The 16,366-nt window shown below is 34.7% G+C and overlaps 1 protein-coding gene across 1 annotated transcript in view; it reads left to right on the forward strand.

The window, feature by feature from the left end:
* LOC110115011 (mediator of RNA polymerase II transcription subunit 25) overlaps positions 1-12,057 on the forward strand; it is a gene marked incomplete at its 3' end in the record, with an annotated part of 74,815 nt that extends 62,758 nt beyond the window's left edge. The window contains 2 exon segments of the mRNA XM_020848099.1: positions 6,581-6,634; positions 12,029-12,057. Coding sequence (XP_020703758.1) covers positions 6,581-6,634; positions 12,029-12,057 — 83 coding nt within the window.
* Positions 12,058-16,366: the final 4,309 nt, after the last annotated feature.

A 16,366-nucleotide genomic window follows, 5' to 3' on the forward strand; every position in this document is an offset into this window, starting at 1 on the left:
TGAACTCATAAACCCTTAGAAAGATAACTAAATTCTTACTAAAAACAACCTAGTCTTTAGTTTTTATCATGTATCAAAATTTATAAATATTAGTACTTGTTAGTTAGTGTTGACCAATGAATAAAAAAAGAAAAAAGAGAGAAGAACACAAAATGAAAATCCCACAATCATACCGGGCATCCATCGGATCCACGAAAGCCGTCGAAATCGCGCCTAGTCGGCGCCGTTCGTGTCTCATCCCTGCAAATTGTGCGACCTCTCCTCGATCGAGCCATCAAGTCATTGTTAAATACCGACCCAACCAAAGCCTTCGCTGCTTCTTCCCACTCTTGCTCACATCTTCCGATCTTCCTCCCATCCCGACGTCCTTGCTCCTCCCGATCCAGACGAAGAAAGAGAGAGAGGGAGATTAAGAGAGTTTTTCTTACCTGAAGCCGACACCCAGCCGAAGCCGCCTCTCGACGTCCCGATCCCCTGCGTTGTCTGTGAGTTCCGTCCGACCTCCGACCTAGAGACAGAGAGAGAGAGAGTTCGACGCCCTAACCTCCATTGTCGGTCGGCCCTACCTCTCTTGACGACATTTCGTTCCTATCGGACTGGGAGTTACAACATTTTAATAGGAAGGAGCAGCGGGAGCTCGTTAGCTGCGAAGGTAATTCTCCCCTTCGTGCGCTTGTTCAGCCAAATCCTGTAGAGCCGCCGAACTACAGACAGTGAAAGGTGGGAGATGTTAAATAATTTTAATTAAAATTAATTAACTTTAATTTTAATTAAAATTACTGTTAATTAATTTTAATTAATTATTATCATTATAATTAATTATAATTAAATTTAGAAATTCTAAAAAATAAAATAAAAACATATGTGATTTATAGGGCATAAATTGAAAAATAAAAAATAATGCAACTAGTATAACAAGTAGTAATTTTATTAAAACTAGCACTTTTTAATAAAAAAGACTCCTAAAACACCAAATCTCTTGACTTTTTATCTTACGATTAATTAATTAAAGCCTTAGTAAGAATGCATGATTTAGAATAATTTTAAAGATTATTATAAATATGTACTTATGGAATCAATAGACCTCTAATGAACCTTAGATTTTAATAACTTAGATTAAAAAGGGAGAGTAAAAAATAGGTATTACAAATATTAAGAGCTACATAGAAAAAAATATTAAAAAAAGCAAAAGGAAAAGAAAGAAAAAGTGAAAAAGCTAAGTACTAAAACATATAAAATTGGTACCTTAAAGTCTAAAACCAACTTAAGGATTTAAAGAGGAATTTTGCTAAGCACGGCCGTGGTGTCCTCGAAAGAGGGCACCTTCCATACATGCTTTTCTTAGCGTGGTGGGAAAGGCCTAGTTTTTCGTAGTTTTCCCGTAAACAGGGGAGCCGCAGGGAGGTTGCCGAAATTTCGGATGAATGTGAGACTTGACTTGGACCTCATTTTCCGTACTTTAATGCAATAAACTCAAATCTAAAACAAATCCAAGCTTAAATAAATCAGAGGCACTTGAATGAAAACTTGGATTCAAGCTTAAATAAAAATACAAGTTGACCATTTGGAACTATACTCAGAACTTGAATCAAGTTGACAACACTTGGACTTGAACTCAAATGATGAAGAACTTGATTTGAACGTTAAGCCGACTTGAAGGATAGCAGGGGACTTAGAACTTGAGTTTGATGCTCGAACTCAAGCAAGGATTTGTGAAAGTGGACTCGAATGAACATGTTTTGAAAATTAAAGTAATGATCATATTGAAAATATAAAAGTGTTAACCAATAATCTTGAGCATCCAAACAAACATCAATGAATAGAACTTTGACCTGAACTTGGTCTAAGGAATGTGAAACTTTGCTTGAATGCAAAAATTTGAACTTGAATTGAGTGACATTGTTTGGGACTTGAACAAAGAACTACAAACTTAACTTTTCTACAAGCATCAACAAATAATCATGAGCAATGACCTATGGTGAATAGAATCCCTATATCTCACTCATAAGAGCAAGTGATATGAATTTGATGAGCAAAGATAGTTACAATGGGGATATTCATAAAAGATTTACATATGAATGTAGTGAAGTCTCCATTATCAACAACAATTCAACATGCAAGCAAAGGTACAAACAAGTGTAACACACCGGCAAAGTATACAAGCTCTTACAAGTTAACATGTAAAACTCTTCATTCATACAACGATCTTATCTACAAGTAGTATTGGTGAACACATCACCAGTGTGACGGATTTTCTACATGAATGAGATAGAAGATCGTAGCGGATGTGAACTCTTACTAGCAATGATGGAAGATGTGTCATATGCATAGTAATGTACATACGTGGGTATGATGAGTAATTATCAGATAAATGCACTGAACATCAACAAATCATAGCAATTAATATGCAATATGAGATGTTCACAAGCATAACACATCATCGACAATAATTCAACATGGGTCAAATACACTTGTTCTCTAATGCAGAAGCGGACGTATAACAAATGCAAATGCCTACGAAAGTATGTAGAAGACCCGCTGTGCACACAACATGTCATCTACAAGAAGGATACATGGAGTCTGCCACAAGTGTTAAGATACTAATACAGTCTATAATCAGCAGTGGCAAGTATGTGCATCTGTCTCCTACAAGCGGAGGGAATTTGATATACAACAATGCGAGTGCCTATGGTCCATTGCAGGAGGCTAGTTGTATATTCAACATATGGTTTGCGAGCAAATATGAAAGATCTGCAACACATACAATCTCTCTACGAAAATAAATGTATGTGTCAGCCCACTGATGGGTAGATGCAGAAAGACTTCAGTAAATGCAGTATCCTGTAGTTAGGCTCAATCTACAAATGAAAGAATACATTTACCTACAGCAATAGCGGATGTGTTGTAGGGACCAAAACCACAACAAAATGTATGGAGAATATGACAAGTGCAAGCTCCTATGACCAAAAAGGCAGACGACTAGTTAGTGCACTATAATCATGCGCAAATCATGCAAGTAGTGCACGACAGTCTACCTGTATAAAGCAGCAAACAACTGATCTAGAAGTTGCTATGATACGCCACCGGATCCGCAACTTCTATTCAAGCAGATAGAAGTCGTCTACAAATACTTTTAAAATACCCCTGCACGTGCACCGTAGCTTGACATAGGTACACAGGGGTATGTCAAATCAGTGAAATTCTAAAATATCCGCATGGGCCCCGACGAGTGTGTTATTGGTACACACGTGACGTTTAGGGATGCAGCACGAATTATTAAATTTTAAACTCGATCCTCCTTAACAGGTAAAAAGGAGTCGACATGGTTTAATTATAAAATGCCCCCAAACCGCATGGGCCCCGACGAGCGTGTTATAAATATACACGTGACGTTTAGGGATGCTGCGCGGGTTGATAAGTGAATTCAAGTTCGAAACCGATCCTTCTATACGGATCAATAGGAGTCGACATGGTTCGAACCTTCAAACAAATACACGATTGTGGCGACCGATGTATTTATTTTAATACATTCATATTATGCCTTCAAGACCTATAATACTAAGAATTCATTAATAAAGGCATGAAGCCTACGAAACCCAATCCCCTATCGGCAAGTTGATAGGGTCGACAGGGTTCAATCAACAAAGAGAAATGATCATGAACACCCCGATGATGGCCGTGTTGAATATCTATCTCAATCGAAGGGTTTCACAAATATTTTCAAATGCCGCCCAAAAGTCCATTCCAAATATCAAAAAATCCAAAAAACTCAAAATCATCAAAATAAAAAAATATTTAAAATTGAAATAAATTTATCAACACTTAAAAGCAAAATCCATCCACCCTTCGCAACAGTTTGCCGAGGTGGACAAATTAAAATTACTTTAGCTCACAAAGAGCTAATGCCTAGTCGAAAATATCACTAAGATCGATTCTCAAAAAATCTCCTACCAATAAGGATGTGGTACATGTCCTCTAACCGACGCTTTTGCCGCCAAATGGCACTGCAGGATAAACGGTTATGACCTGGGGCACTCTGAACCGAGTGGTTTTGCCGCCAAATGGCACCACTAAATACCTGTTATGACCAGAGCCAATATGCTCCTTAGTGGCATCAAATCCTTGAGATATGAATCAATAGGATATGATCGATAGGGCACAAAGCCTTCTGTTAGCTAAGGCTGATTCAAATTTGTCCCCTAAGACAAACAATCACCCCAGGTCTACAAGGTCCCCTTGGACGAAGCAACCCATGGCTACCGACAAGGATCCTTCTATCAGGTTGGGTCGATTACCTCCTCTGACTAAGTAGATCAGGGACCACGATGGCCTGGGACGACGGAACCATGTGATCTTGATCGGGTCTATCATCCATTCCCCCACCATCCGCTTTAAGTGCAAGATGGTGAAAATTTCTATTTTAAATACAAAATCTTCAAATTCCCAAACATCCAAATCTTTAAATTTCCAAAATTTCAAACTACACAACTCCCCTTGACCTATTGGTTGAGAGCTTAGGCTTCCAACTAAGAGGTCCAAGGTTCGAGTCCATGTGTATGCGTTGTGTGTGTGAGTTTGCCTTAAATGGCCTAAATGTCCAAAAAAAAAAAAATTTCAAACTCATGCTGTTATTATATTCCAGATTACGTATATCTCTACATATCTGATTGACGACTAGCCTTAATCGAAACCTCTCTCTCGTTATCGGGAGGGGTAATTAACTATAGGGGCTTGCGCCTATAGGAAACCAGAACTCAGATAATAAAGTCCTCACAAAATGTGGGCGAAACCTCTGGGTAGTGTCTTATCTACAAACACATCTGCCTTCCAAAATTTGCCCCGGAACTTATTCTGTTAAAACTCTCTCGCCGAAAGTAAGGCACAATCAGTGCAGGCGGAGGCCGGGGCTGAATTTTCGGAGCCCACAGTTAGCTCCAATAAAATTTTTTTCCATCATTCAAATCAGATTATTAATTCAAAACTATTTTTGAGATTGACCCTACTACTTGAAATTTCACTCAGATATGTTTGAGGTGATCTCATACTTTTCAATGGCCCAAAATGGCACGCGGCATGCGCATGGTGCTGCGTGGCGTATCTACGGTGTCAGCTGCATGGCGCGGCGCACATGTTCAAGTTGGCGCGCGCAATTTCGCTATGTGTGTGCAATGGCGCATGACGCGCACAATTTGAATTTTAGTATTTTTAATATGATTATAAATACTTTTTAACATTTATATATTTTAATTTCTAAAATAATATAATAATTAATTTTAAAATTATTTGATATGATTAAAATAGTTTAATTAGGTTTTATTAGACTTTATTTTATTAGAAATTTTTGACAAACTTGAAGCTCACTTTAATGGTTTTAACTTTGGACCACAAATATATTCAACCAAACCTTACCCAACTTGATTGATACTTTAAAATAGGATCCATATAATGATTTTTATAATTATTTTTTTTACACCGTGTTCAAAATGGCTTGCGCCGCACTTTGCTCTATGCTCCATGGCTCCATGGGGAACTTTGCGTCATGCTGTGTCATTCGCCGTTGACAGGTATAGTTGATCTTGATCTAACTAAAAATGTTGAGCGACTTTCTAAATTAGTTTTATAGGAGAAACACATTATGTTTAAGATATCGTCAATTGGCCTTATCTTGTAGTCCGTCATAAATTTGGGCTGGCTTTAGTTTATGATTGGTTTTTTGAGGTCCTAAATAAATTTGGCATAAATGGGTTAGGAGTCAATCATTCCTAATAATGACATAGCAATCGTAAATGGGCCTTATCTTGTAATCCCATTTGAAAATACCATTTGTAGGCTATTTTACTTATTTTAAAGTTTGCTAGGAGAATAAGAGCTGATGAAGATGCAGATTAATGAATTGAGAGTGGTCTATTTTATGCATATGGAAGAGAGGGCATGTTTTCATTGTGAATATGTTTTGACACCTGCAATTTATGTAGGCTCGGGGTTTCCAACTGAAGTCGGTTCTAAAATTTGATGCTGTGAAAAGGGTTTGTGCGAGGTGCAGAAGATTTTGTGTAGGAGTTGGAGTAGGGATTGTTGTTTAAAGCAGTTAAGGGAGAAAATCAGAGAAGAGAAGGAAGTGGGAGGACTGGAGAGAGGGGGATGAGGAAGAAACTGGTCTTTATCTGGCAGTGGAAGAGGATCTTATTATAGCAATAGCCGGCGCCCTTTGCATACCAATCATTAATCATTTATAATAATTCCCAGGTCTCCATTTTTATAGAAATGACATTAAGAATAATCACATAAATGTACCAAATTATGATAAATCCATGCAATTTATATACAGTAACTTAGGAAAAAAAAAAAACAAATTAAAAGGTCACAACTAAAATGTCTTAAATGCATCAACTAATAAAGCAAAGAAAACAGTCCTCAATAATGTCATCGATGACGTTCGTGGTTCTTGTTCAGACGGTCACCTTCAGTTATCATTGGTTAACCATTGGTTTCCTTATATTACTCTTGAACTTGCTAGAACTTTTATGCCAATTCTATGCTACTAGAACAAGGTTCTCATGTATTCTCTTTGATTTTACAGGGTGCTTTATCTGGACAAAGGCAAGGACATCCTGTCTTCATTTGTAAACTTGAAGTAAGTTTGCTATGCAGTATCTATATTTTGATTTTGTTGTGAGTGAAGTTTATTTATTATATCTCTTGATGGTACTCTGTGGCATGCTAGTTGATTTTTTCATCCCAGCTATTAATAATACTGATCACTAGAATTAAATTAATTGATTCTGAATGAATAAATAATAATCAACATTGTAAACTCAATTGATATAAATGTCTGAAATTAGAGTGTCTAAAAGTTATCTCATTTCCTTTTTGCAAAACAGAAGCTTCATTTTCTGCAACTTTGTAAAAATAAATTTTTAGCACGCATTTTTGGTGTTATAGGTGATTACTTACATCAAATTTATGATTGATGTACTTCTATCTATTTAAAAGAAGGGAGCTCACCTTGTGCATGAATTACCTGCTAATGTAGAGTCTCCAAAGAGTTTGTTGGTACGTACCTGCTTAAGGGGGTTAAAATAGCATGTTTGAAGTTTAATTTATTGCCTTTTCCAAGTTTTTATATGTTATCTTATACATTTTTATTAAAAAAGGATCAAAATCTGTTGGTGAAATTTGTCATTCATCCTCAACGGATTGAAATATTTTGTGAATGAGTACAACATAGAAAAATAATATATTACCCCGAAAGACAAATATTATTTCGCTATGGACTTAATAACAAAACTCACAATTTTATATTTTAACATAGATTTTTCCCTATTCAATATTTGACTGAATAGAGTTTATTTTATTCTAGGGTACGAATGTCCCCTTATGGTCAAGGTTTAAAATTGTGCAATTGGTCCTTGAAACTAAAATTAGGATAGGAAATTGGAATATAGGTTTCCTTACAAGAAAATTAATGAAATTAATATATATTATGATTCATAGGAAGATAAATATTTTGTGCATTTAGAAAACCAAATGGGTTGGAAAGAAGGCTAAGGAAATTGATAATTTAGGATTTAAACTTGGTATTCGGGTAGGAGTCGTACTAGAAATGATGTAGGTGTTATTATAGATAAGAGTTTGAAGGATAATATTATAAAAATTAATAAGATTGGAGATAGAATTATAGCTTTAAAGATTGTTATTGATGATTAGATTGTTAATATTATAAGTGCTTATGCTCCTCAAGTAAGTTTGAATATGAGTTTTAAATTAAATTTTTGGAATGACTTAGAAGAATTATTACAAAAGATATCTCTTGAAGAAAGAGTTTTTAATAAAGGAGATTTAAATGGTCATGTTGGTAGAGAGGTAGATGATTTTAAAAGCATTCATGGTGGCCATGGTTTTGGAATGACAAATGAAAGTGTCAAGACCATATTAGATTTTTGTTTAGCTTATGATTTTTCAATTGCTAATATCTTATTTAAGAAAAGGAATGAACATCTCATCACTTATAAAAATGGATATAATACAACTCAGATTGACTATTTTCTTATAAGAAAATTAGATCGTTTAGATTGCTAAGATTAAAAAGTTATTCCGAGTGAAAATTTATGAACCCAATATGAAACAAATACTTACAGAGCCACTAATAAAGTCTAAAATAGTACACCACTGAACCATCTCCATATCTCAGCTGTAGACTCACAAACAAAGCTAAACAATTGAATATAAAATGTATAAGTTGAACTTATTTTACTTCGTTATTTTTCTTTCTTTTTCTTGTAACAACAACCAGTATGAAAAGAATTGGTGAGTTATAAGGCTCAATAAGTTATATAAGTTACATAAAAATTAAATGTCAGATTATAAAGAATAGCATAATTAAATTAACTTAGAAATATTTATAAAATAATATAAATCATCTTCTAAAAATCATTTTTTCATTCATTTAAAGTCTATATAGAATATTAATATTAGTCTTTAAAGATTTGACCAAACTTTCATAAAAATATTCAATGAAGCTCAAGTAAACCTGACATTATTACCATTAAACTACACATAGGTCCCTTTTGCCTCACATGCTATGCATATATCATATTTGGGGTCCATTTTTTTTCCCACTTACAATTGCAGGCATCATACCTAGGGTCCCTTTTACCACATCTACAATTATATGTATCATATCGTTTTATAGCAAATTATTACTAATTTAATATTCAATAAATTTCACATATTCATAATTCCTATTTGTATTATATGGTTGCATACTTTCATAACAACATATCTATTATACTGTTTGCATGAAGAGAATGTGTACAATAGATAAGAAATTGAACTTCTTTTCATAATATTTCCAAATAAGAAAAGTTGTAAACATTCAAACTTGATATTACTTCAAATTTTAATTATTCATATGGATATGCAGTTGTCTGTATAGGAATACTTTAATGTATGCTCATATTCATTATTGGAATCAACTTACATAACTTACCTCCCTGACGAGTTGACTCCTCAAATCCCCCACCTCTTACCCTTCTGCGATTGTAAAACCTACACAATTCCCTTCTAAATTTTCAATGACTTCCATAAATCATACTTCTAGTAATTTAAATAAATATAGTTTACCTTGTAACTAGATTCCCTCCTCCTCATATACTAGATAAATTTCTACATAATTGATTTACTTTTTCTTTTAATAACTTTTACGGATATAAGGGAAATCTACAAAACAACAATAACTTTGCAATAAAAAGCAATTCACTTTAACTTCTTCTTTCCTCAATTTCTCTAGTATTCTTCTTTAACTTGGAATTCTTTACTGAAATTCTCCCTCTCAAAGCCTACTAAATCTCCTCTCTTATCTTTCGCTTGCATTCAACGCTTCCTCTTCCGAGTATAAATCCTACCCTTATGGCAAAAAAACTCAGTTCAATATCAACCAATTTCCATTATTTAAAAAAAAAAAAACATAAAAACTTATGTTAAAATTACTACCACTATACTGAACCCTTCTTCAATGCATTTTGCCGAATCCCTCATCTAAGCACTATGTTGAATCCTTCTTCTAAGCACTGTGTTGAATTCCTCCTAAACACTATGTCGGATTCCTCCTGTGCACTATACTGAATTGTTCACTAAGCATAACATTGTGACGGTTCCAATTACAACATTTCCAATGCCTGCTTGCCGAAATTTCTGGCTTGCGTGACTGATGCGAGCAAAAATTTGGGAAGGACTCCAAATTTTTGCAAACAAAAGCTAAACTTTCATAGGTAATAGAAAATACACAAATTACTCAAAATTAGGCAAAATACGACAAGACAAACCAAAAATAATTTCTCTTTATAAAATAAAATGATTTACAAACTTTGACACTTACAAATGAAACAATGAAGACACCTAACAAACGATGCTTACAAATGACTCAAACAAACTTATATAATAAAAACCTAAACTTGCATTTCCATTGCTTTAAGAAGAAAGATACAAGTGGAAGGGAACTTGCGGATAGAAGAAGTAGATTAGAAGTCGAGACGAAGATAGAAGGACAAGCTCGCAAGCTTTCCTAGGAGAAGGGAGGAAAGGAACAAGCTCGCAAGCTTTTCCACGAAGAAACCCGCAGGTTTTTATCCAAAAATTAGCCATATAACCATTTTTTCAATCCTTAAAACAGCAACAAACAACTCTATTTTATAGGAAAAAGAAGGTAGACAAACAGCCATAACACCTCCAACCAAACCCAATCAAATTTGGGGAAATGAAAGGCCAAAAGTCACCAAATGGAAGGCCAAAAGACAGCAAAACAGCAGCAGGAATTCTGCACAGAAAAACAGGAAACAATCCACGAAAAAACCCTCCAGCAGCCACGGGAATCCAGCTAGCAAGGGACCTGAAGAGCCAGCACAGGAGATAAGGCAACATTTCACGGGAAAAGCAGTCAGGAGGAGAAAACCGAGAGGGAGAACCAGGGGAACAACAACAACCAACAGAAAACGAAAAGGCAAAGGAAGGGGAAGAGGCACAAGTCCACCCCACAATAAACTCCTCAATAATGATTTTGAAATAATAGCATACCTTTTTGAATTTATGAGCTAGGAAGTGCATTTATTCCCCCAATTATTGGGCTAAACTTCAGCTCAATCATTAATGAGCTAACATCAAGTAAAATCTAGAATTCTGAGCTCAATACCAAGCAGCCAAGACCCAATTCGTGAGCAGCAAACATCTCCAAACTGAGAAGAACAAGCAGCCCATGGGCAAGAAGAATTGTAACCCCCCCCCCCCCCTATCAGTGACTTATTGTAAGAGAGTGCCCACCACAACAACCATTCTTATAACTCCTCTAATGGCAATAGATGCATCTAATCAGAATTAGGTTAGAATTATAATTAAACTGAACTTATTTAATTAACAATAATAATTGCTAATATTAAATAATATTTTTCTAAGTAAAATTTTATTTTAGTTAACTGGATTTTGGATATTACTCTCTCTCTCTCTCTCTCAATCCTCTTGATGCACATATTAGGGTAAAAAACCAGAAGCTTCTGTAAGGATGGCTGCTCGGCTTTATGTATGGGAACAAGGATAAGATCCTACTCTATTATTAGCTTTGAGATTTGACGGGAAGGCAGTGGCGCACTAGGTGATAATTCCAAGGCAATCTGAGCTGTTGGATACAAATTGTTGATTGGAAAGTCAATTGGGTCTATTGGGTTTGGATTTGATTTTGAATCGAACTCGATTTAAATGAATTTGCTTTGATCGAGTTAATTTTATGTAATTAGACTCGAATCAAATCAATTTGATTTAATTTGGGTTCATTTAAGTTTAACTGGTCTTAATTTGGGTCTAGTTTAAGTTGATTTGGGTTCGATGAGGCTCAATTGAGTTGATCAAGTTCAATCAGACCAGTTGAGTCCAATTCGACTCAAACCAAGTTGAGTCTACATAAAAATTGTGTCAAGAAAATGGTCCATTGACTGTTTATGAAAGATCAATATAGTTCCCAACTATATTAAAGTATCATTTTGGACCCTCAACTACTTAAAGAGGAATCAAAAGAGTCCCAACATGAGATTATTTTGATTTCTTTTTAAAGACTTGAGGGAGCAAAATGATCCATTAATATAATTGGGGACATTTTTTTGTCCTTCATAAAAAGTCAATGCCCTATTTTACTCATTTTCTCCATTTTTATTATTATAATTGTTTTGCTGTTATTCCAGCAAGAAATCTGCAGATGCAAAATGTTACCGGCATTAGCTTTTATCACAACTATTTAGTGTTGACATTCAATCTATTTTATCCCTTCATTTCTATTGAGTTCGCATAAAGAGTTGAATTTGTCGTACATAAATATGTTTGCACCATTTCTAGCGACTAGCAATTTACATCTGTCATATTTCTGCAATATATGATAAAATAGAGATTGCTTTCTGCTTAGTAAAGCTGATTTATAATTAAATATGTTCAAAATTGGTTTCCATAAATCTAAGCATATTCCTTGACGATGAAATGTTTGTTGTAGGGCTACAGGAATGCAACTGCATCAGAAACGTAAGTCATTAAGATCATCTTCTTTGATCAAGGTTCTTTTACTGATCTATTTTTTTGGCATTACATTCCTAGATTTATAAGTCTTTTCTTGTTTTCTTTTTGTATTTAACTTGTCATATTTCCTGTGAATTTATCTTACAAGCTGTAGCAGTTTAAAGAGCCTCACAACCAAGAAGATAATTTTGTTTGAGAAAATCAGACCTATCGCATCATCATCTTAAGTGCGCATTAATTCAGGCTCTTGCATTAGTATAGAACATGTGTAGCATTTCATGTTGAGTTGATCCGGTAACGTTCATGACAAATTAAATGAATACTGTATATATATTCATGTATATTTTGATGAATATGGCACTAGCAAGAGACTGATGGCTGGGTTTTAAAAGCTTTGCATCGAAAAATTTTATTTGATTAAACCTCTCAAAATAAAGCGATCATTGTGGAAAATGAGACATTTAAATAAAATAGAGTGCAGAATGAAAGATAACAAACAACTGATATTTATATTGTTCAGCTCCAACCAGTTTACATTCATGTCTGCGGACCATCTTATTTGGATTTCACTACCCAAAACACGTCTTTGCTTGCAAGCCAGCTAAGAAACAGTTAGTTCACATCTTCATTGTGGAAAAGTATTCTCAACTTAATCATAGAAAAAGGTTTCTCTCTTCCAAAAGATATAGTCAATTAGAAGAAACTTTACAAGATCAAACATAAGGTATTAAGGTAAGATACATCTTACTTGACAGTCGCATGATGAGATGAAGAATGTTGAATTTTGAAGCTCGTTTAAACCATGAGAAGCTCTTGCTCTTCTTGATTTGTAATGAAAGAATGAAGCAGGAATGATCTTTGCAATATGGAGTTTTGAAGAGTTTTAAGTAGACCTAAAGCGTTTGTAGTGGAGGGGTATATATTTGGGAAGCACTAGGGTAAATAGCAGCTCAAAAGAATTCAATTTAGGCATAAAAAAGGCTCTAAAAATGGCTTTTATATACAAAAACAAATTAGTGGTGACCACTAAATACTTAGTTATGAGTTGTTAAGTTAGCAAAGTCCCACTTAAACCATAATGGCGGCCTGCAAAGTTGAGACAATGGCTTGCTCTTGGTTGCTCTGCAAACAGTCTAATGGCTACCCATTAAGTTTATGGAGGCCTACTAAAAAAGTTGTGGCATATGGCAAGGGAAGCAAATGTTTTTAATAATTTTTTTTAGAATCCAACTTCACAGAACCCATTTAAAATAGATCAAAATTTGCTTTCAGCACTAGTTCTTGTTAAAAATTTTATTTTTTGCTTCTCCAGATAACTAGGCTATCTCCTAAAAAGGTGCATTATTCAGAGGTAGATGTCCTTTCATTGATATCCCTTGCCCAATCTGCGTTTGTTTAGGTTTCTACTTTGGATGGGGTCTGTATTTTGAAATATGAATCCTTTCCCAAGGATCCCCCTTTGAGATATCTCAACATTTGGATCATGACTTTAGAGTGAATAGGTCTAGATGAGTGTATAAAATGGCTCATCACAATTACAACAAAATCTATTGTTGTTATAAAAAATATCAACAATCCGTTGATGTAACAAGTTCTCCATCTAGAGTGAATTTGAAACGCAGATTCTCACTTAGAAACTTAAATATACTAATCATTTACTTGAATTTTTAGCCTACGCTTAGAATATTTAAGTATTCTTCCTTCACAACTTCTATCATCAAAATCTTAGATCATTCTATAAGATTCTTTCTTAGCTTAAACTAAGCTAGAAATTCTATTCTCATCCTTGGATTGCATTGGATAAAAAAGGAAGTTAGAATAACCATAGGATTTTCATTTAGTATAAGTGATAATAAGAGGAACCTTTGATCCAGGGTGTGCCCTTTATCTGTCACGACCTGGCCCAGATGCTTGATCTAACGAGGCGGGAACGAAAAGTCGGATGATAAAATTCATTAAACATTATACTACATCATTCATGTTAAAGAGCCACTAAAACACAAAATATATTTTACTTGCTGTCATTGACACGCCGCCTTCTATAAACATGTTCTTCTCTTTCAGTCATTTCTTCTTTAGGAATTTACCTGAAACATTTAGATTCGTGGTTTGAGTTTACCAAGCAAACTCAGTGGGTAATTCTCATCCTCAATTAATATGCATGAAATTTACTAAGATAAATAAAGTTTAACATTTACATTTAAATGAAGAAATTCTGCAAAATTTATAAGAAAAGGAAGAATAAAATTCAACAAACCTCCTTCCCTAAATCCTTCTCGTTCGTTTCTCTTTTTCTTCAAATCTCTCCCAAAATAACACTCTGATAACGATAAGAATGAAAAGGAATTGTTATTTTCTATCCGAAAAGATAATCATTTGCTAAAATTGGAGAAAAGAAACCTACCTCGCTCTCACGCACGAAGCCGCCGCTCGCTCCTGTCTGTTTTGCGAATGCTGGCTATCTGCAAACCCTCTCCTGTTTGCGGTATTAGTAAGGTGAGCCGGCCGGTTCAGTTGAACGGCCGGATGAACCAGTTGTCACAATCTCCCTTAAAAAATTTCGTCCTCGAAATTAAAATCAAGCAAAAGAAAAGGTACCTTAATTAAATAGATGAGGATATTGGCTTCTCATTTCAGCTTCCTGCTCCCAAGTGGCATCTCTTTCTGATCCATATTTTCATAAAATTTTCATAAAAGGTATTGTCTTATGCCTTAACTGTTTTACATCTTAATCCAATATCCTTTATGGTTCTTCAATATATTTCAAATAAGGTTGCAATTCAATTGATTTAGACTGTATTCTCTTTGAATCATTTGAGACATACTTTCGAAGCACTGATATATGAAACACATTATGGATTCCTTGCATATTTCCTGGCAGATGCAATCTATATGCCATATTTCTAATCCTTTCAATTATTTCATAGGTACCTATGAATCTTGGGCTCAATTTTCTCGTCTTTACAAACCTTTGAACACCTTTCATTGGGCTAACTTTTAGGAAAACAAACTCTCCAACTTCAAATTCCTCTGGTCGGTGCTTTGCATCATAATATTTTCATTGCCTTCTTAAACTGCCTTTAGTCTATCTCTGATCAATCTGATTTTGTTAGTAGCTTCATCCATCAGTTTAGTTCCAATTAATTTTCTTTCACTAGTTTCTACCCAACATAAGGTTGTTTTACATTTTCTTTCATAAAGAGCCTCATATGGTTGCATTCCAATGCTAGCTTGAAAACTGTTGTTGTAAGAAAATTCAATCAATAGTATGTGAGTTTTTCAATTTTCTTCAAAATCTAAAACACATAATCGCATTAAATCCTCCAAAGTCTGAATTGTTCTTTCTGATTGCCCATCTGTCTGTGGATGAAATGTTGTACTGAAAGTCAATCGTGTGCCCAAAGCTTCATAAATTTTCTTCCACAATTTAGAAGTGAAACGGGCATCTCTGTCTGAAACAATAGATTTTGGAATTCCATGCAATCTTATAATTTCATCAACATATAATATTGGCAATTTCTCTACTGAATCTGTCTGTCTGATTGGTAAGAAATGAGCTGACTTAGTTAATCTGTCAATAATAACCCATATTGCATCTTGACTCTGCCTTGACCTGGGTAATCCAATTACAAAATTTATTGCAACGTCTTCCCATTTCCACTCAGGAATGGGCAATGTTTAAAATTGCGTATTCAGGTATTGAGGCGTTTTTCATTCGTGAGGCGAGGCGTAAGCCTCAAGGCGTTTTGAGGCGTAAGCCTCAAAATCAAAAGATTGCGGAAACATAAAATGATAAATTTTTTATATACTAATGAGTGAATAATATAAAACATAAAAAAAACATAAGATATGAAGTGAAATCAAAATATCCCAATAATAAGACAACATGAAATATAATTCAACTCAAAATTCTATCTTTCCCAAATCCCATTATTCTTTTCATTAACATATAATTCAAATTTTCAAAAATAAATATTAAATAGCAATGACATACTCAAGGCGGGCCTCAACCAAGTTGAGGCGCAAGCCTCATAAAAAAAACTCGAGGCGTAAGCATCGAGGCGTTTTTTACTGGAATTGCGCAAAGGCGGGCCTCAAGGCAAGCCTCATATTGCGCAATTTTAAACCATGGGAATGGGTAAGGGTTACAGTTGACCACTTGGCTTTTGATGTTCTACTTTGATCATCTGACATGGAATACATTTTGCTACAAATTCTGCAACACTTCTCTTTAACCCTGGCCACCAAAACAAACCTCTGAGTTCCTGATACATCTTTGTACTGTCTGGGTGAATTTCATATGTTGAGAGGTGAG

Source organism: Dendrobium catenatum, unplaced genomic scaffold (assembly GCF_001605985.2).
Source record: "Dendrobium catenatum unplaced genomic scaffold, ASM160598v2 fragScaff_scaffold_1557, whole genome shotgun sequence".
NCBI classification, from domain to species: domain Eukaryota; kingdom Viridiplantae; phylum Streptophyta; class Magnoliopsida; order Asparagales; family Orchidaceae; genus Dendrobium; species Dendrobium catenatum.